Source organism: Callionymus lyra, chromosome 12 (assembly GCF_982586985.1).
Source record: "Callionymus lyra chromosome 12, fCalLyr1.hap1.1, whole genome shotgun sequence".
Lineage (NCBI taxonomy): Eukaryota > Metazoa > Chordata > Actinopteri > Syngnathiformes > Callionymidae > Callionymus > Callionymus lyra.
In genome coordinates, this window is record NC_141829.1 from 25,558,622 (window position 1) to 25,581,754 (window position 23,133).

The 23,133-nt window shown below is 43.6% G+C and overlaps 2 protein-coding genes across 2 annotated transcripts; both read right to left on the reverse strand.

Moving 5' to 3' along the window:
- Nucleotides 1-2,445: 2,445 nt before the first annotated feature.
- Nucleotides 2,446-7,344, reverse strand: LOC148068778 (MORC family CW-type zinc finger protein 3-like). Its single transcript, XM_087804876.1, has 4 exons — nucleotides 7,257-7,344; nucleotides 4,010-4,467; nucleotides 3,796-3,923; nucleotides 2,446-2,817 (listed from the first exon to the last, which is right to left on the reverse strand). The coding sequence occupies exons 2-4, from the start codon at nucleotides 4,088-4,090 to the stop codon at nucleotides 2,667-2,669; spliced, it is 360 nt and encodes a 119-aa protein (XP_087661002.1). The 5' UTR covers nucleotides 4,091-4,467; nucleotides 7,257-7,344; the 3' UTR covers nucleotides 2,446-2,666.
- A 7,579-nt stretch (nucleotides 7,345-14,923) lies between these two features.
- LOC148068779 (MORC family CW-type zinc finger protein 3-like) lies at nucleotides 14,924-20,594 on the reverse strand. Its single transcript, XM_087803453.1, has 12 exons — nucleotides 20,544-20,594; nucleotides 19,506-19,578; nucleotides 17,322-17,454; nucleotides 17,021-17,256; nucleotides 16,807-16,948; nucleotides 16,414-16,549; nucleotides 15,881-16,009; nucleotides 15,681-15,800; nucleotides 15,508-15,605; nucleotides 15,343-15,447; nucleotides 15,156-15,284; nucleotides 14,924-14,981 (listed from the first exon to the last, which is right to left on the reverse strand). Exons 1-12 carry the CDS (start codon nucleotides 20,592-20,594, stop codon nucleotides 14,924-14,926), a joined length of 1,410 nt encoding a protein of 469 aa, XP_087659579.1.
- Nucleotides 20,595-23,133: the final 2,539 nt, after the last annotated feature.

Genomic DNA, 23,133 nt, shown 5'->3' on the forward strand with positions numbered 1-23,133 from the left:
CATAATCTTAAATTTTCCATTTAAATGATCTAAAATAGGGGTGCCCACACTTTTTCGGTTTGCGAGCTACTTTTATAATGATCAAGTCCACAAGATCTACCTTCATCAAATTTGTAAGTAAGTACATACTTCACTCAGATGACTTGCACTGAATGAAATGAATGGACTGATAATCAGCCATGATGGAAGGATGTGTGGATTTAATCATCTTCATAAAAATACTGACTAACATAAATAACTAGATTCAAATAGTGCAGCCCGTCAGGAGCATATTTCCTCATAAGAAGATACTTTTCCTCTGAGAGTAACTTCCAAAAATGTCCATGAGACCTGGTCTTAAGCTCAGTGTCAGCCTGTATTAAATCTCACCCTCCACTGCAGACTCAAGTTCAGACTCGTATATACTAAGAATTGCATTGATTTTCAACTAAAAATGGTCATTAATTCAAACCCAAATGGTGCAAAAAAAATATCCAGATGGAAGAATCTGTGCGTGACACGAATTTGAGCCTCTTTCTATGTCAAAATCAACAAAGAATTCAGATGGGTTCATCCCCTTCCATGCCTCCATTTCAATACGTCCATCATGTTTAAATGAAGCACAAGACTTAAATTTCTCCATTTCTGTGATCATGAAATGACAAAAACAAATGAAAACATGAATTTAAACTAACAGTTTACAATTGCTAATTTTAAACATGTCTGACATGAATCACAATATTGTAAATGAGTTCAGATGTGGTTCGGTGTAAATGTTTATATTTTACATACACGCTTATTAACAAGAATACTGCATTTACAGAGGCGAGCAGTGGATTATTTACATTTTAATAAAACACGCATTATTTTGTTCGATATATTATTTAAAAAAACAAAGCTTATAATTCTATATCGTTTTTCTGAACTGCATAAAATGACTGTCGGGAAGTCCGCACGTTTTGCTCTTTTTATTCTCGATTCATGTTAACTTTACCGTGCGTACTCTGGAAGAGGCGGGAGCTCAGATTGGCTGCTGTGCATGTCAATCAAATTGACAACCAATCGGCGCACTGTTGTTAGCAAGCTAACCTGCACGGTGCCACAGCGTGTATGGGTGGGCACATACACAAGCGCTGTGTGCTATGATTGGCACACTGCTTAGTGTTAGAAAACCGTATCGTATCATTGGCTGGACACCTGTCACTCACTGAGGTGCGCTGCAGAGATGTTTTTGTGCGCTGAGTATCTTCGAGCGGTGCGCGATTGCGCAGGCGCGCAGCTTAGAGCTTAACATTGGCTCGCGCCCACCCTCTGGTGGCGCGTTTCTTACGGGGTTCCTGCAGGCTTCGGCCTCCTGCAAGGCCTTTCATTCCTCAGTGGGATCTCCAGCTGGTACTGGACTTTCTCACAGGCCCGACCTTCGAGCCTCTTGACCAAGTCCCACTGAATATCTTGTTTTTCAAGGTGTCGCTCCGACCAGGAAGAGAGCGAGTGAGCTCTGTGCTCTCTCCATTAGCCCTAAGTGTCTTTCCTTCGGGGTCGAGGAGTCTTTTGTGTCATTAAGTCCTAACCAAGAGTCCTAACCGAAGGTTCTCAGTTCCTCCTTCCGGGCGACGACCCTCATGCTGCGGGCCTTTTATCCACGGCCCCACTTGGACCCGGGTCAGGAACGTCTTTACCTGTTGTGTTCAGTGAGGGCTTTCGCCTATTACTCGCGGGGTGAGGCAATCGGCCATTAGCCGGGCCTACCAAGCAGCGGGTGGATCTACTCCTAGGTTTCTGAGCACATTCCACCCGTGGTGTGGCAGCCTCATTGGCTCTTTTGCGGGGTGTGGCAGCAGAGAACGTCTGCTCAGCCCCTTCTTGGGCGTCCACATCAACCGTTGCCAGAGCCTATCTCCTCGACGTGACGTTGGGATCAATAGCTCATACGGTTTTGAGCGCTGCTGTCCCCCCACGAGGCCCGAGGCGCCAGATTTTGGACCGCGGGGCCCTAGCAATGCTGCTTCAGAACGGGGTCCAGCTGGGGGTACATATATCCCGTCGGATAACCGTTTAACGGTTTAAACCAATAGCGAAGCGATTAGAGGGCGGAGCACTTAATGACGTAGAACCACTGAGTTATGATCATAATCTCAGGTTCTACAAATTGTTGCGAGAAAGCAGCTGCCTTCTTGCTGAGTTTTCAGCAAGTGGCGAGTTCATTAAGCTTTCTCAGAGACGAGGCAGTGCCTCGGGGGTAAACCAATAGTGAAGCGGTTAGAGGGCTTTGCACCAATTCGTAGTGATTATGATCATAACTCAGGGGTTTTATTGACACGTAGCAACTTCCAGAATGAAGAACCATGTCCCCTTTACTGCACAAACAACAGGAACACACAAATATTCTACACAAATCTTTATTAAGGGAGCTTAATATACATAACGAAAACCTGATTGGTGACAGCTCCTTGCACAGTGATCCAATAGTAAGAAAATATTATTTCTTGTAAAGACAGTGTAAGAACAATATAAAAGACACATTAACACACATTATCTAAAGCTGCAACAGTGAAATATTATCATTAGACTCTCACACATTGTTTTTGTTTCCTTCAATCATGTTTGTAATAGATATGGACACACATGTATGTTTAAATAAAAAATGTCAGAGGGTGTCATTTAGACGGAATGGCACACGTTTGTCCTCAGAAGTCAGATTGAAGTCCCACAGCCCAGTCTAACCCTTGTTCCAGGATCTCATCGATGACGTTACATTCATAGTTGACTTGGTCCAGGTCCAGGCAAGGCACGTGTTGGACGAGCAGACGTCCAATGTTGTGGCGAAGCTCAACCAGACTAAGAGAGCAGAGAAGACGAAACTTAAAACGGCAAGTATATACACACACACTATATTAAGAGATTCCTGACATTTGTTAATAAATACTAATTAAATTAAATTACATTTTAATCCTCAGATCTTAATTTTAAATGTAAAAGTTTTTCAAGTTTTCCAAATCCCACAGAAGACAAATAAAACATACATTAAATGTGTTGACGAAATATGGTTAGGGAACAAAACTTTTGCAGATTAAAGTACAGGGGGCTGTTCAACCAATCAATGCCTTAAAAAATGCTGTAAACTTCCTGAAGATGAAGAATTTAGAGGAGAATAAAAAAGGGTTGTCTTTGTAATGTAACCAAAGCTTCACCATAGGTTTTTTTGATGACGCCCCACAAATTCATCAGGAACGCTCCATTAAAAATCGTGACTCATGAAAGATTTGAGAATCTCATGCTTCAAGGATGCGTAAACTAGACATGAGCTCCTTTACTTCCTTCTCTATGTTCATATATCATGAGCTGTTTCACGTTGCTGCAGGAGACGCTACTCTGCTATAAAGATCCATATCCATACGTGTTGTCAACTTCCGAGTGTGTGTAAGTATTCCATAATAATTCATGACGATTTTTGAAAAAATCTCTAAGACCCACACTTGTTTTCCTTTCATTTTTACAAAGGAATGATTGGCAACTTCACCTGAAGACATCACATGTGTAATCGAGATCATCAAAACATTTAAAAAATGTACCAAAATTCAAATATAGCGCAAAATATATATATTTCCACAAACACCAGGCAAAACTATACTTTACATTATATTGAACCAATAAATGATCCAAAAAGTAGGTTCCTTCTGTGTATCAATTGATTGACAGCCCCTCAAACCAGTCAGTTTACCATATGGCTCCTCTGACAAGTTGTTTATACTTAATTTTATACTTGAATCAGCTTCCTAAACATGAATTTTTCAACAGAAAAAGTGACTGATGAACCTGTTGGAAGGATGTGACTCTGTGGACGTGCTAGGCTTTGGACTGGATGCACAAGTCAGCTGCAGACGGGACTCGAGCTCTTCACACTTCAGAACCAAACCAGCCTTCTCCTCCTTCAGACGCTCCACCTGTGCGAGTAGATTCGTTAGTTCTGAAAACACCATCTCAAGTCTAGAGTTTCCATGGCAATTTTTGTCAGAGAGAAACCACTGACCTGAGCCTGCAGGTCCTGCAGCTGACACGTCACTCCGTGCAGTTCTTCTTTGTACTGGTCCCTCTCTGCTGTTGCTGTCATCGTCTCGATCAGCTGGGCCTGCTGTGTATTCAGCTCTTCCACAGGATCTAAACATATAGGTTGTATCTCATTTTTAACAACTATTCTGTAGAGTCTGCTCAGCAGTGCTCCAGACTTGATGGGACGCGGTCTCCCCTGAGGTCACAGTGTTGTTTAAGTCCAGGGTAGCCATGTTGCTGTAGTCCAGCAGCAGGAAAGGACAAGGCTCCTTCATTCTCTTCAAGTTCCGATCTTTTTTATTGACCGGGGGGCTGGATTCTTCCATTAAGAAGTTGTCGTCATTGTTGTCCAGAGCAACGACCAGGGACAAGGATTTTGGGTTGACTCTGTTCCTCTTTGTCTTTGGCGTTTGACCGGCGTCTAGCTTTCTTTTTGGTCTGACGACAAACCAGAAACAGACAAGACAACAGCTCAGAGCTTAAAGATTCTGCTGAACTTCACCAGTACAGAATTTCTTAAACAACAAACAAACTACCTGGAGGCTGTGTAGCAGAACCACTTGCTACACTGAAAATCAGAAATCTAGTAAAAGTTTGTCTAGTGAATAGTTGAGTGTAATCATACAACTAGGGCATTCAAATTCATGTTCTCATTGATCTGATATTGGATGCTTTATCAAGGATTCCACCCTTTTTTTTTATCCTGGTTGACCTGAAAATTTCAAAGATTGTATTTGATAACCAGTCAGTTTCCCTAATCAGTCATGGTCAACAATGATCCAGTTGGTTAGGTGTAGTTAAATAGGCCTTGCAGGATAATGGCTTCTATGAAAAGTTAAAGAAGCTATTTTAAAAATAATTAATAGTAAAGGAACTCATCTGTTTCCTGTCTAATGAGTTCTGCGCATTCGTTTGATCCAAGGAAGAGTAACATTTTAGAATTAAAACAGTCAATGTATTATTAGTAAAGAATGATTGCAAAAGTAGGCCTTACAAGACCTTAAATACAACAGTTAAAAAATGAAATGCAAATTATTCAAATTGTTCAGAAATACCAGAAGTTCCGGCGCTTGGTCCAGTCTCTGTCAGACATCCTGGCGCACCCCCAGATCCTTCCAGAGAGTGGCCCCTATCTTGTAGAACGTCCCTTCTTTTATAGCCCTCAAGAACCTCAAGACACTCCCATAATAAGTTAAGTAAGTTCCCCAAATCTGACTCCATAATGAACAACAGATGTTGTTTGACCTACTCACTAACCTAAACAAAGAATCTCCAGACTTCCTTCACACCTGTTTTCTCAAACCAGGTTCGTGGACCTCGTTGCACGAGTGGCACATTCAGTACTTTTAATTTTTATTTAATCAGGGAAAAATCACAGAGAGATTAAAAACCTCTTACAGACTTAGTCAGCTTCTAGTCTCTTTGCAGCATAGAACGAGCGTCTCCCTTAGAGATAGGGTGAGAAGTTCTGTCACTTGGAAGAGACTCGGAGTAGAGTCGCTGCTTCTCAGGAGTCAAATGAGGTGTTTCGGGAATCTCTTGTGGATGCCCCCTTTGGAGGTGTTCCAGGAGCGTCCAGCTGGGAGGAGACCAAGGGGTCGACCCAGGACCAGGTGGAGAGATTTTATCTCTCCCACGATAAGTTCACTGTGTGCGCGCCTTCATACAATTATCCCGATTGTGACACCATAAAGCACCCGCCCACATATGACACGTGACTAAATGATTCTTGATATAACTTCATATCTTTTGGGATTTTTTTTAAGGATTGGATACTAGTTTAGCACTTAGCGTCTGATAAGTTTGCATTGATTTTCATGAGGTGCTGTCGCACGGTGCTTGGTTTGAGTCTCGGGTTAGTTTAATTTTAACAAACTTAAATTAAGACTTAACAAAATGTCTTAATACATAAAACTAAACGGGTTTTCTAGTGTTTATTGAATGTGAATTAGTTACTAAAGTAGTTGAGTTAAAAGACTTCCACATTTTTCCAACTATAAAACCTACTGGATTATATTATATAGATTTGAGCACTGTGTACCACATAAAATCAGTTTGAGGTCATCAAATACAAGTAGAATGAATACGTAAGGCCTATAGGGCGCAAAATATGGAATATATATATATATATATTGAAGTAGGTTTACAAGCATGTATTTTTACTGGAAAGGCTTTGCAGTTATGGTATTAGGTCGAAGGTGTTTGAATGGAGACAGAATCCTCTAGTGGTTTATATACAGTGACTTGCAAAAGTATTCATTTTACATATTTTGTCACATTACACGCCACAAACATGAATATATCTTATTAGAATTTAATGTGAAAGACCAACACAAAGTGTCACACAATTGTAAAGTACAAATAAATTTACATGATTAAAAAAAAACCCAAAAAAAACCAAGTGCAGTGTGTACAATTTTTCAGCCCGACTAATTGCCTACAGGATTTTTCATTAAGACTGCTTAATGATTGAATGTTGACCCAATGACTAAATATATCCACCTGTGTGTAATCTAATCACAATACAAATACAGCTGTTCTGTGATGGCCTCAGAGGTTTGTTAAGAGAATATTGGGGAGCATACAGGACCATGAAGTCCAAGGAACACACCAGACGTGTGGAGAAGTTTAAAGCAGGGTTAGGCTATAAAAAGATTTCCCAAGCTTTAAACATCTCACGGAGCACTGTTCATTCCATTATCCGGAAATGGAAAGAGTATGGCACAACTGCAAACCTACCAAGACGCGGCCGTCCACCTATACTTACAGGCTGAACAAGAAGAGCACTGACAAGATCTAAGTCTCTAGATGGGCAAAGCTGATAGAGACATACACCAACAGACTTGTAGCTGTAATTGCAGCAAAAGGTGGTTCCACAAAGTATTGACTAAGGGGGGCTGAATACTTTTGCACTTTTCACTTTTTTATTTGTGAATTTCTTTTTTAAATCATGTATAATTTTCTTTGTACTTCACAAATGTGTGACACTTTGTGACGGTTAAGATTATGTTACACATAAAATGGTAAATGTTGACATCTCAAGTAGTTTTACTCCTTGAGGTATCTGACCTTGGCTTTGTAGTTTTCAACATTTTAATAGATTTTAGAGCCCCTCTAATCTAAAATAGTAAACTTTGTAGTACATAAAGGATTAAATGTACTCTTCCTGTGATGACGGGAAAAGATCTGTATGACACAGACTGAACTTAAACAAAAGAGCTCCTCACCTTTGTTTGCTAGACAGCGAGTAGTAGTTGGTGTTAAACAGGTGGCTGTTGCTGCTGGACGGACTGCAACCTGCATAGATGATATTAACTGTGTTATTTCACTATTTTGAACACAAACACACTCACTTGCCTGACTGAAGTGGTGGGAGGAGTTTGGGAGAGTTCTCTGCCCTCGCGGAAAATACTGCTCTGAAATCAGATCTGACCCTGCTCTGTGGTGTCACTGGTGGACTTAGCATCGGACTTGTCTGTGCAGCACCAGCAAAACATTTAAAATAAACTTCCAGAGAGAGATAGTGATTTCAGGTAAACTTACCGATTGTAGATGTTGCTGATGTCTCTGAGCTATAATATGCTGCTAGAACCAAACACAAACATCACAGAAGAGTCAGAGACATCAACACACAGATAACCTTAGACCGATATTAACCCTTTCATGCACAGAGGTTGGATATTAAACAAACTGGTGAGTCATGTGACGACGGAGCGACAAGGTGCAAGACAGAAGTATTACATTTTCTGATTCCTTCTTCACTGTTGTGGATACAATGTGAGGTTACCAGGACTATTTTAATCTTTGACAACATCAAAAAACTAAGGCATAAAAAGTTTAAATTTGGAATATTTGTTTTGTATTTGTTTAACCAAGATCCTTAAAATAAATCTACTTCATTTATGCTCTGTCCTACAGGCTCTAAAGGATGTCGTTATGGATTACCTGAGAAAGATAAATGCACTCGCCACCCAGCAGGGGGCAGTAGGCTTGCCTTCCTCAAAATGGCAGCAATTCTTTACTCAGTTTTGATGAAAGGTTGTGTTGCACTGCTCGTCGAAAATCCTTGTCTTTGAAATTGATGCAGTGAACAATCTTCAAATCTTCCAGAGGACTGAAATGAGGCTTCCAGCATGTCCTAGCACAGGTGTATATAAAGGAGGATCACCGCTGATAAGAGGCTGATCCTCGGTCACTCGTCTGCTTTTTCCTGACTTTTAATTTCAGTGGAGACTTGAATTGGTGTCTGGCTTCCTCGTGGTTCCTGACGTCACCGGTAGTGGAGATAACTAATCCAGTCAAATGTGGCATCTCCCAAAACTGTCAACCAGCGGAGCTGTTGGAAACCCAGTTGAGTGGGACACGACTAGACCATCCTCTGCAGCGACTCCTTTTGAACGGTCTTTTAGAGTACATGGTTGGAAGAAGGGAGTTCTTCCCCCGGAAGCAGAAGACCAGCTGTGCCTAAAATTGTGGTCGATCCTTTGGTGGATCCAAGTCAGTGCTAACAAGCTATGTCTTTGTCCATCAATCCTGATTCCTCCCATTGGTGTTGTGGAATCTCTGGGAATGCTCTGTTTCAAATCCATTTTCTGCAAAAGGACTTCCTTGAGTTCTCTAATTTTTCCCCATCAAGTCCCCCTAACACTTTTTCAGTTAAGGGACGTTCTCCGGCCGCTACAATGCAAGTGTCAAGGTGCGGAAGGAAACCCAGGCGCAGAAAGTTCGTCCTTCGTAAAAAATCAGGATATCGTCTAAATAAACGAAAACAAACTGGTTAAGGAACTCCCGTAATACGTCGTTCACCAAGGCTTGAAAAACCACAGGGGCATTGGTTAAGCTGAACGGCATGACTGAATAGTAAATAATAATAAAAAAATTAAAAAAATAAACTAAATAATGACCGGAAGGGAAGGAGTATTAAAAGCATTTTTCCATTGGTCGCCCTGGCGAATGCGAACGAGATGATAGGCGTTGCGCAGGTCTAATTTGGTGAACACAGTGGCCCCTTTAAGAGTCTCGAACGCAGATAACATAAGCGGGAGGGGAAAGCGGTTCTTAATAGTGATGTTATTAGGCGAGCGGTAATCAATACATGGTCTGAGGGACCCGTCCTTCTTGCCTACAAAGAAAAAACCCGCGCCAGCCGGGGAAGAAGAGGGACGAATGATGCCTGTCGCCAATGACTCCTTAATATAAGTATTCATAGCCTCAGTCTCAGGGAGAGAGAGGGAGTACAAGCGCCCTGTTGCGGCTCAGCACCGGGTAAGAGTTCAATCGCGCAATCATAGGACCGATGAGGAGGTAGACTTACGGCACGAGTCTGCTTTAAACGACCTCCCTCAGGTCATGGTACTCACGCGGGATGCAGGAGAGATCGGCGACGAGGTTAGGCGCACTGGAAGAAGAGGCGAGCCTACAGGCAGAACAGAGAGAAAGAGAGGTGAAACACTGCTGGTCACAACCCAACCCCCACCCGACCAACGAGAGAGGAGACCACTGGATCCGTGGCTGGTGTTGCTGGAGCAAGGGGAGACCCAAGATGAGGGGGTGCGGTGAGCAGGCCAGGACGAGGAGCTGGATCTCTTCGACGTGGCCATCAGCGAAAGAGAGGCAGAGCGGTAGAGTGCGCTGCTCCACTCGGCTCAGGACGTGACCGCCGAGAGCTTGGACCGGGATGGGACGTGGCAGCCGCTGGAGAGGAATGTCGTGTCGACTCACGAGCGCCGCTGAGACGAAGTTGCCGTCCGCTCCTGAATCGATGAACGCGGGTACGGACCAGGTGTGCCCGTACCGGCTCAGAGTCACAGAAATGGCGGGATGTGAGGGATGAGGAGATGGTGGTGCCGGACCCGTCCTGAGCCTCCTCTCCTTTACTGGACAGCTCCTGGCACGGTGTCCCTTGATGTCCTCACACTGCACGTGGCAGACAGCGGTGCGATGCATGGGCAGAGTGGAACCGCTGGATGGCAGAAGGGGTTCCCGACCCCGGGACTCCTCGGCGCGTTGACGAATCTCGATGCGGGTGACCAGCTCGATAATCTCGTCCAGGGTCCCTGGCAGCGACAGCGGGATGAGGTGAACCCGGATCAGGGGAGCGAGGGCCTCGATGAAGACCTCAGCGAGCGTGGAGTCGGGCCAGTTGCTTTCCACTGCCAAGATGCGGAACTGGATGGCCGAAGTCCGACACGTGCCGTGCCCCTTGGCGCAGGCGGAGGAGTGATCAAGCTGACCCTCGACCCAGAGGGCCGCGCTGAAAAATGCGCTCCAGGGCCGTGGTGAACTCCTCCACGGAGTCACAGATGGCTGACCGCCGTTTCCACTCAGCCGTGGCCCAGGCTTTCGCTCGTCCGCACAACAGAGAAATGATATATGCTACTCTGGTGCGTTCGGTCGGGAAAGCAGCAGAGTTCAGTTCAAAGTGCAGGCTGCACTTAACGAGGAATCCACTCACTTTACCGGAGTTACCGGAGAAAAGGGACGGGCGGTTGAGTGCGCTGGTGGATGGTGCAGTGACGGCAGCGGCGGTGTCTGACTCTCCCTGACTTGGGTAGCCGGTGTCATGGAAGTCCTGGCAGCGAGGGCAGGCCCGGGGGGCAGGAACTGGTTGGAGAGCACCTCCATCTGTTCACCCAGAGCTTGGATCTGTGCCGCCATGGTGGCCACTTGATGGCCCAGTGTCTGCTGCTGGGAAACGTGCCGGGCGGCCATTGCCCCCATGCCGTACCTCAGCTTGGCGAGGGAAGAAGCATTACTCGTGACCTGCTCAAGGTAAGTCGCACCGGACTCGGGGGAGGAACTTTCCGCTGGGTTCATGGTTGGTCGGTTCGTTCTGTCAAGGTGCGGAAGGAAACCCAGGCGCAGAAAGTGTCTGATTGTCAAACTTGACAGATTTATTAGCAGCAGGCAGAGGGATCGTCACAGGTAGTCCAGGAAATATACATCCAACAGGTACGATATCCAGAAAAACAGGTCAAGGGCGCAGGCAGGCAGAAAAAACGAGAAAACGTACCAGGGTCAAAACCGGGAAGGCGAAACAATGTCGAATTGGGAGTCTAAAACGTGAAACACGAACTAGACGAACACGGGACAACAAGTGTGACGAAGCGACAAAGACTGAGGGAGAGTGAGCAAAATATGAAGGCTGCCAGCAATCACTGGCAGCTGCAGAACGGGAGAAAGCAAGACAGGTGGAGACAATAACAATCAGCAGGGGGAGGGACCGGAAAGGAAACTCACAGACACAGAAGGGAGCAGAAACCAAGAAAGACACACGAGACATAACAGCAAGTGCTTGCCTGCTGTGTGAGGAGCCTAAAGTAGATCTGACACACAGTTGGCTGGTGTGTTTAAAGTTTGTGTTATGTGGGAAGTATGTTGTCTTTAAAGGGCAACTAGTGTGAAAAGCCAACTTTCCTGCATTACTCACATGTTTGAAATGTTGAAGTCTGCCTCTCCAAGACGCAGTAAGTCCCTCATCATGACAATGCTCTGTTTTAAAGTTATTACTTTATAATATAAAGTTCCCTCCGCGTGAAGCCTCGCGGAATGAGAGGTTACGAGTACTATTTGTTCAGAGCCTATTATGACGTGATAATGGGTTTCGCTCCTGCAGCTGCAAAGAGGGTGGTGCTTCTTTCTGTATACACAGTACCTTTGTGGCAAAGACTTCCTGCTTGACTAATCACAAAAGAGTGGGCATGGTTATGTAGAACAGGATTTTAGCTTGAAGACCAAGTGTTTTTATTTGACGGTGCTTAAGCGCATTTTCTAATGTAAATATCTGCAAACACACACACTGGTTAAAGTGTGGGACGCAGGCCACTGACACCCAGGTTCAATTGGTCCACAGGCTGGAGAATTCCCGGGCTCCAACGTCTACACGTAGGCTTTATGCCTCCAAGATCCCTAGACCACAGCTCCTGATTTGTCTCTGCTGTCCTGTCTTTCCTGCAACATTGCTGGACGACGGACAGACTGTAGCAACACTGAGAGTGTTCGCATCAGCCATGGCAAGAAGCCACGTCGGGTGCTTCGGCTCGTACCCACCCTCTGGTGGTGCGTTTCTTACGGGGGCCTACAGGCTTCGACCTCCTGTGAGGCCTTCCAGCCCTAAGTGGGAGTTCCAGCTAGTGCTGGATTCTCTCACAGATCTGACATGAACCTCTTGACAAAGTCCCACTGGACATTTTGTTTGAGGTCTCGCTCCTTCTGGTATAGACATCAACGAAGAGAGCGAGCGATCTTTGTGCTCTCTCCATTAGTCGTTGACAACACAGTTGCTGGCGCTGTTGTGTCCCTCCTGATGCTCATGGCAGCAGCTCACACGGCTGTGCAGCTTGGCTTGCTGCGAATGAGTTACATTTTTATCTTTTAAGGTTTCACTCCTTCTGGTCCGGACATCCTCGAAGAGAGCAATTAAGCTTTGTGCCCTCCACATTAGCCCTGAGTGTCTTTCCTTTTGAGTCGAGGAGTCATCAGTCTTATTGCGTCCGAACCCAGCATACCATCGTCCCGAAGGTTCTCAACTCCTCCTTCCTGTCCTGTGAGGGTTTTGTTTAGTGGCGCCTGGCCTCATTCAGCCGCTTTGATGCCTTATTCATCTGCCACCGTAGATGTTGGCTGGGTGAGAGGTCCCCCTCAGAGGTCTCTCATTATTATTATCCAGGCCTACCAGTCAGCGGGTAGATCTGCTCCTAGCGAATTAGGGGCACATTTCACCCGTGGTGAGGTAGCTTTGTCGCCCTTTAGCGGGTGTTGCAGCTGAAGACATCTGCTCAGTCGCTTCTTGGGCGTCAACCTCAACCTTCGCTAGAGCCTATCTCTTCGACGTGGCGACAGGATCAGTAGCTCATACTGTTTATGAGCAATTTCATCCCTCCCCCCCGAAGGCGCCAGTCGATTTGGATCCTTGGCCGGCGGGGCCCTAGTGATGCTGCTGTCAGGAGCGGTGTCTAGTTGGGGGTAAAGCTTGCCTTGGGTTTAAACCAATAGCAAAGTGGTTAGAGGGCGGAGCAACAAATGACGTAGAACCCCTGAGTTATGATCATAATCTCAGGTTCTACGAATTGGTGCGAAGCGCTATAACCTCGTCACCCAGCAGCTGCCTTTCTCGCTGAGTATTTTAGTGGGAGGAAGTACAGCGGGTACAACTTTCTCAGAGAAATGACAGGGCCCCAATATCGAAGCGGTTAGAGGGATTTGCACCAATTCGTAGAACCTGAGAGTATGATCATAACTCAGGGGTTTTATGCCAAAATAGAAACATTAACAAATATTGAAAGCAGGTTCTTATAATCGGGCATGTAAGGGTTAAATGAGTTCTACTGTCACCAGCTGGAAGATAGAAGTGGCTCACCTGTTTTTCTTGCATCTTCTTTTCTTCTCTCTCTCTGCAAGTAAAACAAGAATTAAAGATTTTAGGAAGACAAAATCCAGTAACAAAAGAAATATGATTTAAACGTCAGATGTATAGATGTACATACTTATAGCCTGGGCTGTAAGTACGTTTGTTTATGTACGTATAATAACACAAGGAATTGATTTTATTTGATTAAACATGACAAAACTTACTTTGAAATGGTACAGAATGTTTTTGACTTTGAGTGTTCCATGAAACTGTGAGTAAACTAGAGATGTAATGTATCTCCAGCACTAAGGCCTGTTCGATATGCATCTCAATACACTGCCAGTCATACTATACAATACAATACACTGAAACCCCGGACAATACGATGCGATTAAAACAAACCTCTTTACTGTCTGTAAGTTGAGTTTGATATGTGATCATTCGATATAGGTAGTTGGGGTTTGGGAATGTAATAGTCTACTCAGCTTCCATACCTTTAAAGCACAATTCTGTTTTACTCTCTTACAATTTGAGGAAAGCAACTTGTAGACCACTGTACCCTTAACAAAAAAAATTAAGAAATTACATAATTCAGTATTTTCAGACAGATCACTCAAATTCATTTACACCAGTAACATTGGAATTTTAGAATATAAATAAGATTAGACATCAAACACGTAAATGTAAAAAAAATGTTTTAGCCCTTTATAACGTAAACAATATAAACTTCAAAAACTGCATATTAAACAATACTCATTTCCCTCAACACCTAATACATAGCATGATCCATTTAATGTGACTCAGCGTAAAATTTTATATGAGAAATTTTAACCGTAACTTCTGTGTCAGAGCCTACAGCCTACAGTTTAGGGTGCCTCGTAAATCGATGTTACTATTGCATTTGCCAATGCAAAAAGGCTAGAGCCGAAGCATCATGAATTTTTACAAAACAAATAAAATCCAATCCACCTTGAATCTACCGATGCAGCCGCATCTTAAAACAAAGAAGTGAATCTCCACATCCCGAGAGGGGATGGAATCTCCTTCCCCAAACCGAACATGGACATTTATTTTTTGTTGAGTGGTTCAGACTTTTATCAAACAATAATATGAAAGGCCATAACATAAAACAGAAAATGCCTTGTTATCTGTAGTAATCACTTTTCTACATCACAACTCTGACTGGATCTGCGATTTCAGTGCATTGACACCTAGTGTGAAACGTTTGAGTTTTTTTTTTCAAAAATTCAGATGTTTACACTATCAGAATAAATTTTAAAAATATTATTTATTTATTTCTGACTTGTGGAAACCCTGGTAGAGTCCCTACATGTGTTTTAAAGTTTTTTTCCAAAATAATTATGATTATGAAAGACAAACAACGTGTCCTTGTGTGATCAGCAAGTGTTAATTCATCCAAGTCTCCTAACTTAAACTTCCCATGACCTGACCTCAGAATAGAGGAACATAAAACCCAATGCTTTAATTTAAGGGTATGGAATATTTGAACTCTGCTTCCACTGAGACTTACTGTTTTCTGTAGGTCTAGGTATACGATTGCTCGTCATCTGAATCTTCAAGCTCTTGTGCTACCTGACAGCTCCTGGTTTTTAAAAAATATGAATGAAAATGAGTTTTGTTTTCTCTTCAATAAAAGCCTGTGTCACATCCAGCAGGTTGAGGACAGAGGCTGGGTGACATGGCATCAAATAATAGATTTGGTATAATTAAACATGTTAAACAGGATTGGGAAGTATTTTAAAGTCATCCATCTCACCTGTACTGGGGGTCTGGATTCATGTTGCATGACCATTTTTCAGGAAGCTTTTTGATGTCGATACCATCAGGAAGTTTACGCCAGTTCATGCAGACGTCACACTGGACCCAGTTCTGGTCAGGACGCTTCCTATAGAGCAAGGTTTAAAATTAGAATCAACTCAAGACTGCTCAATAATGTCAATCACAATGTATCTTCCAAGGGTGTATTTGTGGGGTTCTCACCCTTTTTGCGGTGTTGTATCTCTTTCCAGTATTCTTCCAGTTTGAATCCTAGACTGTTCATTGTATTCCTGGGTGAACAAAGAAAGTCAAGACCACACAATATAGGTAAAAGCAGGTAGAACCATTACCTGTATTTGTCGTTCTCCATGAAGCTCTGTTTGTTATGTGTAGGCTCCAGGAAGTTGCACTCGATGACGCCGATGACCCCGACTCCTTTGGTGTTTGCCTGTCACAGTGGAAGAATTTGTAAGAATCAGCCAAGGAAATAGAGATCTTTTTTGGCTTCAGAAGTCAGACTCACCTTGATCTGACATCCGACACGCTCGTATGCTTTGATGAGTCGATTCTTGTGATACATCATGAGGCCGTACTGGTCCTTTCTTTTGGTGTTGTATCCAAATGTGATAGAGACATTCTTGGTCTGTAATGTAAATGAAGGACTAATTTGGGACCTTTTCTTTTAGAAAAGCAACTGAAAATGAATCTAAGAGCTTTACCAACCTCACTCTTAGGCTTGTAGTGGTCTTTTTGGGTGAAAGCCAAACTCTTAGCAATGAGCTCAGATTTTACTTTCTGGCCGTTTATGATGATTTGCAATCGAGGCTTCAGGTAGAGGATGCTGCAAAATGCCTGCAAATTAAAAAAAGGAAAACCAACTTAAAACATTGTAATAATTAAAAAACATATAATGAATTTAAGTGAGCTATTTGACAGAATTACAATAACAAACACACACTCCTGGCACTTTCAGGAAGAAGGTGAAATCTTTGTTGCTGCTCACACCAGCCTCACTAAAATAGGTGATGAAATCTGAGATCCATAACAGAAAACTCAAAACTGCATTAAATAAATTCAGCAAAACTCCATTTCTCTACTTTGTGATGAAAAAAATTCTGATGGGGGCGGGAGTCCTTCACTTCAACTTTGCCATAAAAGTTGTTTTAAGCTGTTTTGATATAATTTGAAAGAGTGAACAGTTTAATTTAAACCTCTCATATCATGTGCTATGTTTTATTAATTGTGAGCAGTCGTACCCTCAGAGAGAACACACACTCTGGTGTGTGTGGGTTTAGGCTGTCTTGACGGTGGTTCATTGCGTCATAAACGTTGGACGGAATTCTGATGTCGTAGCGGTTCTTCTCGAATTCCAACTCAGTTTTGCCGTTTTCACTGGTGAAAAAAAAGAATCAAAGAAATCTATTTAATTAACAAATATACCTGTCGAAGAAAAACAGATTCTTTAAATAATTAAGAAAGATAACATTGTCAGACAAGATGTAAAACCACATAAATATTAATCATTAGATTCTTTTAGAGATCACGTTTAACAGAAAATGTCAGGCTTCTGTACATCATGCACATTAGTTCGAACACTCTACCGGCTCTGAGCTAAAGACCCTAGTTAAGTCAACTGGCAGGATACACACCTTCGTAGATTCCAGATGATGATCCGAGTTCCTGTGTTTCCAGTGAACAGCGCTGAACCGATTATGTTGATCTCTTTGAGCAGCTCCGACTCTGACTTGAATGGAGAAAAGCGTAAAATGTCTTCCAAACTGGCTTTCTGCTCTTGTGGTACACACAGTGGTAAACAAAGTCAAGACAAATAACAAACTGGAGCTGCATGAAAAAGAGCCACACTTGAGTGAAGGATATAGCTGTTGGTCTGCTTGAAGCTGATGATCGGCACTTGGATTTGCTCCGCTTGAATTCCTTTCAGGTATGTCTGAGATAGCATTCCGACACATAAAGCATTCTTGGACTTGGAGAAAACAATGGCATCATCGCCAATGCGCATAGATCCAGATTTGAATCCATTGCCATAGATGCCGATCGGACTAATGCCTTTCACAGCCTTCTTGTCACTGTAGCCAAAACTGGGTCAAAAAGAAAATAGGGATCAGAAAAAGAATCAACTTCAACTAGACTCCAGTGAAGGTACCTGAGCATCTTGTGCATGGTTTCATGGTTCAGACCGTTGCCATTGTCCATAAAGCTGAGGCACTCCTTGTCGTAGACCACGGTCTTGTCGATCCAGATTTGCTTAGCGCTGACATCAGGGTCATACGCATTGTCTGGAAACAAAATCAAAGACTTTAGTTCAGACAAACAACATTTCTAACACTTCAGGTTGTAGCTGAGGGAGGAAAAATGGAAACAAACAATGTAACCACAAACACACAAAGAGCAATTGTCATCAAAAGCACAGACAGGGTGTGGTTCTACTTCATATTGGTGCTCCGCCCTCTAACGGCTTCGCTATTGGTTTACCCCGAGGCACCGCCTCGTCTCTGAGAAAGCTTAATGAACTAGCCACCCAGCAGGGGGCAGTCCACTTCCTAAAGAGGTGGGAAACACCCGCCGCACTCCCTCCTTTACAACTCAGCGAGAAAGCTCCTGACAGTGGAATGTAATGAATGCGAATGAATATTGAGTGAACAATGTGTGCACAAAGACTCCCTGAAGAGGGGAGACACACGTCTGCTTCATTTGCCTAGGCCCAAATCACAAGTGATGATTATGTGGCCTTCCCACGGCTTTTGACAGCGACGGGAAGCGTTCGAGGCTTGTCGACCCACGCCGCCTCAGAGATCATGATTATGATCAAGACAGGTTAATGCCATGTTGTTTAAGGAAAACAAACAACATGGCAGTCCTGTGCGGTGCACTCGACAAGCTCACGTTTCAACCTCTTGTTGGGCCCTGATGAGTCGAGCTGAGTCGTCCCTTGATCATGAACAGACCGCGACGAGGAGGACGACTGGCTCGATGCATGGAGTCGGCCATGAGGTATGCTAGAGCGATCAGGTAAGTATCTCTTGCAGACACATTGCCCTCCTGCAGCGCACTCGACGGGTTCACCTGAGAGAGATGTTAGTAGTGCGCATGTGTTTCCGTCTGTGAGTGTGACATAATCACAGGCGTCGTTAGAAACTTTTGCCGCTAATGCTAAGCTAACATGCTCCGCCGTTCATAGACGGTGAGAGTTTCCTCTCAGAACACAGTTCGAAGGAGGTTTTAAACCCCTTCGTCCGGGTCATGCCGAGACTGTAATAACGGAGTCTGTCCACACGAATGAGGGGCAGACTCAATCATGTGTGTTTTATTTCCAGAAGAGCAGATGTCCGCAGATGAGCAGATGTCTTTACACTCAGGTGTTCACAGACGCTTCTCTGACAGGTTGGGGAGGCACCTCGGGTCAGGCCTACGCCAGCGGGTAGACCAGTGTACAGTCACATAATCTGGCTAGAGCTAAAGACAATTTACAACGTGCTGCTTCACCTCTCTCCCCAACTGTCACGGTCCAACGTCCTAGTGCTATCCGACAGCTCCACCGCCATGGCGTACATTCATCGCCAAAGTGGAGCCAGATCCCCAGCCCTTCTGAGTGTGGCAAAGAAGTTTTGGCTGTGGGCAGACGGTCACTTGCTTTCTCTCAGAGCTCAGCATGTACCGGGCAAGCTGAACGCAGTAGCGGGTGGGGGCCGTCCACGACGAATGGAGTCTGTCCGAGGCAGTGGAGAGTCGAGATATGGTCTCGGTTCGGTAACCCGGTGGCAGACCTCTTTGCCAGCAAGGAGAACTTCAGATGTCTTCTCTGGTTCTCCCTCAGGGCATCGGATTAAAAATTAAAATTAAAATTAAAAACATCTGTTTATCTGCCAATCACGCCTTAAATCGTAGATCAAAGAACGAAGCAAGACACACCCGGGAAGGGGGGGGTTAAGAGACGGAAAACCCCACCCGAGAACATTTGAATGATTAGGAAAGGAAACAAATTAGGAAGTACTCTTCAAAGGGGATCGTGGCACAGGGAACTTGAAAGAACCATTTGAGCCGGAAAAGACGACCCCCTGGGCGGGAAATTGGCTTTAAATATAGTGATGTTTCTACAGATCGAGACCTTTTCTGCCCAGGGCTATTGACCTGAACAGTTGCCGGGAGAAAGTTTGACCGATCGATCGTAAAGCTTGTATTTTGTTTGACATGAAGCGGCGGATAAACGACCCGTGACACACTCTGAATTGACCATCTTTCTCCACAAAGAAGAACACATTAAGAATCGGAACAGGAAGTGACGGCGTGTTGGAGCGACCGGAACGGACTCCTGTTTTGAACGTTTTACCAATTAGCTCTGCGATGGAGCTGAAGGGCCAGGTGTGGCTGGTGGAGTTAGAATGAAGAAACTTAGGGCAAAGCTGCAAGAAAATGGTAGTCTAAGTCAAACGGAGACAATTTTCTTTAAATTTCAGCACATACTTCACATATAAGTGATATGAGGGTCAGAATTAAGGTTCAGAAGCATAAATAAGAGAGAGGGAGAGATGGAGAGAGAGAGAGAGAGAGAGAGAGTCTGTGCGTCAGCAAGTATGTTGCTTAATAGTTAAACACATGCAGATACGAAACTGAACAGGTTAAAATAAAAAAAATAAATAGATTTTTAATCATACCATGATAATACATACCTGTTCTAATGTTTACTTTTGGATGAATAGATATTTATTTAAGAGTAAGATATGCTTTATTGATCCATTGGAAAAATTGGTTGCTATGTTATGCCCCCTCCCAACTACACAAGCTATAAATCATTTTATTCCAAAGGTTCCAAACAATAACACACTTGGAAAATTTATAATTTTTAATAAAAATCATTAAAAAATACACCAACAGTTGAGGAAGCAACAACCAAGGGCTAAAAAGGAGTTCATTTAAAGACAGGCCCACTTTAAATATTTAAATAAAAAGGGAACTGTTTGACAAGAAGTGTTGCATTGTTCTCTCTAGTCTGCACTAATTCACAACGCTGTTAATTCACATTCTATTTCCATTTAACACATCTTCACTCTATAAACTTTTTTAAAGTGTTTAATGTTTGTTAGGATTAATGAATGTCAGCTGCAGAACAATATTTCGATTTATTGTTTATCCATGATCCTTTCAACATCCATATTAATTCTACATTATTTATGACATCACAAAAAATCCCTTTTTCCCTTCCACGTATTCACAGACGATTAAAAGTTGCACAAATCTTTCCCAAGAGCCGGCTGGGTTTCACTTTCAGAGCGACGACATTCAGCGAGCATGGAGCAGTTAGGAATGTGAGCTTCTTCACAGTGTTAAAAACAGGTCCAGAGGTAAAACTCTTTCAACAAAACATTACAACATTCGATGTGTGCTTCAGGAGCAGGCGATGGATCTTCACAACATACATTTATGGTTAAACATCAAAGTGAAGCATCTCTCCTCCCGATACAGCAATATTTGGTTGTGCAAATGGAACTGTTCACTGTAGTCTCAGTTGTCCATGCAGTCCAGGAACTCCTCTTTTGGGGGATTCCCTGGAAGGAGCAGCAGAGGGTCTGGAGGAAAGGCAAAAGCTGGGTGATGGAGGAGATGGAGCTCTGGCTGAGTAGAGGGAACTCCAGTCGGTCCTCCACGGTCAGGTGCAGCGGGTGAAGAGTGTTGTCCCTGATGGAGGATAGTCTGGAGAGTGTCCTCCTCTCTCCCACCTCCTCCACCGAGTCCAGCGAGCGGCCCAGGACAGAGCCGGCCCTCGTGACCAGCCTGTTCAGTCTCTTCCTGTCCCGGTCCGTGCTGCCTGCTCCCCAGCAGACCACAGCGTAGTGGATAGCAGAGGCTACCACAGAGTCATAGAAGGTCCTTAATAGTGGTCTGCACACTCCGAAGGACCTCAGTCTCCCCAGGAGGTGGAGGCAACTTCGGCCCTTCTTATACACGGCGTTGATATGTGTGGACCAGTTCAGTTTATTGTTGAGGTGAAAACCCAGGTATTTGAAGCTGTCCACCAGCTCAATGTCCGAGCCCTGGATGCTCACCGGTTGATGTGGTGGGGACTTTTTCCTGAAGTCAATCACCATCTCCCTTGTCTTACCGGTGTTTAAGCAAAGGTAGTTGCTCTCACACCAGTCAACAAAGTCCTTGATGACTGACCTGTACTCCAGCTCGCCCCCCCCAGACACGCAGCCCACAATGGCCGAGTCGTCAGAAAACTTCTGGAGGTGACAGCTGCTGGAGTCATAGGTAAAGTCCGCCGTGTAGAGGGAAAAAAGGAAAGGTGACAGCACTGTCCCTTGAGGCACCCCGGTGCTGCAGATGGTCACCTCAGACCTGCAGTCCTGCAGCCTCACATACTGCGGCCTGTTGGTGAGGTAGTCCATCGTCCATGCTGCCAGCTGTGTCCCAACTCCTGCGTCCTCCATCTTCTTCCTTAGCAGCGCCGGCTGGATGGTGTTGAAAGCACTTGAGAAGTCAAAAAACATGACTCTCACAGTGCTACCGGCGGCTTCCAGATGAGTCAGTGCCCGGTGCTGCAGGTAGATGACGGCGTCTGAGCAGAGACTCCAGGACTGGGGGCCAGCCTCAGTGCCTCCGTGAGACGTTCTGAACAGGGAAGACACATGTTCACCTCAAACCCCACATTGATCAGTGTAAGGGTCCTCGGACCAACCCTGGATGAGTGGCAGGTAGAGATGATACTGGTCAAGTTCTCCGCTAAACATCGCAAATGCCTGGCGCTTCAAGAGCATCGGCTTCTGCTCCAGATTGGCAAACAGCTTGAGGGAGCTGCTCTGCATACCTGCAGCACAAACATGGAGACCAACACGCCTTAGTGTTCCGACGACAACATTTTCAAGGGAATCTAGTTTTAGGACAATTTCAAGGTTTAGTTGAAAGATTCATCCTTAATGGCAACCACACAATAAATGTTTGCAAATTTCTGCAAAACATTGTCCAATGATTCACATTTGATATGTCAATCAAACTCAGCTGCATTAAAAAAAATTGTTTGTTGAACAAATGCTAGTGATGCTATGTAGGTCCCGTCTAGATGTAACCAAATTCACAATTGCAATTACCACTTTAGATTTTTATTTATTAATTGATACTTTGTTTATCATTTAATTTTCACACATTTTCATTTAAGCATTTACACAAGCAAAAAACACATACACTCTAAAATATGGCGCAAGGTTCCAAAGTCATTGTCACTCCCGTTAACTGCTCAATTCCTGACCTGTACTGGCTCAATCGGGATTCTCTTATTCTGAAAATCCCAACATCTGTTCAGGGTAATACAAAAAACGGCCCATTTTTCTGTTTCAGTGAGTCAGTATTTTTTATTTTTTGTTTATCTAAAAGATTAAATATTGACCGAATTTTCAATTATGATGATTTCTTTTAGATTCTAATAATAAAATAGCACTGTATTTCGTTTTTCGTTTTTGTTTTTAAAAAGGAAATTTAATAACCACTTGTTTTTTGTTTTTTAAACTCTGCTCTCACATCGAAAATCTATCTAGTTATTTCCTTTAATTTCCTTGTTCATATTGTGTGCAGCTAGCAGTGTAAAGTTGCAAATCTTATTTCAATTTCAATGAATCAGAATGGAATATGAAAATGAAAATAATAGTATTTCAAGTCTTGCTTCTTCTTGCGCAGTGAATACATCTAGCCTGGATATGTTCTTGTGTCTGGACCTTTATCCTAATATCCAAATAATGATCTATATTATTCACGTCCTGATAACTTGTATAAAAAATGTTCAATGAGACCAAATTTTGTGAAGCGAGTGTCGCAGGTAGCTTGTGATCCTGAGCACTTTTGAGAATCATTATATTCTTCAAATTTGGAATTAGCTTTTAAAAAGGAATGAACTAAAACAAATTTACTTTTAATTAATTCAAAGTTAACTTTTAAAATCTTAAATCCAAATAAAAATCATTAAAAAA

Bases quoted from the DNA above. Each gene is read 5' to 3' on its own strand.
- LOC148068778 (XM_087804876.1), bottom strand. From the start codon at position 4,090: ATGACAGCAACAGCAGAGAGGGACCAGTACAAAGAAGAACTGCACGGA. The intron at 3,924-4,009 runs GTCAGTGGTTTC...CTACTCGCACAG, and splicing joins TGCAGGACCTGCAGGCTCAG to GTGGAGCGTCTGAAGGAGGA. The intron at 2,818-3,795 runs GTTCATCAGTCA...CTGCTCTCTTAG, and splicing joins GAGTCACATCCTTCCAACAG to TCTGGTTGAGCTTCGCCACA.
- LOC148068779 (XM_087803453.1), bottom strand. From the start codon at position 20,594: ATGTATGTTGTGAAGATCCATCGCCTGCTCCTGAAGCACACATCGAAT. The intron at 16,010-16,413 runs GTACGACTGCTC...TTTAATTTGCAG, and splicing joins AGTGTGTGTTCTCTCTGAGG to GCATTTTGCAGCATCCTCTA. The intron at 15,285-15,342 runs GTGATTGACATT...CTTGCTCTATAG, and splicing joins ACACCCTTGGAAGATACATT to GAAGCGTCCTGACCAGAACT.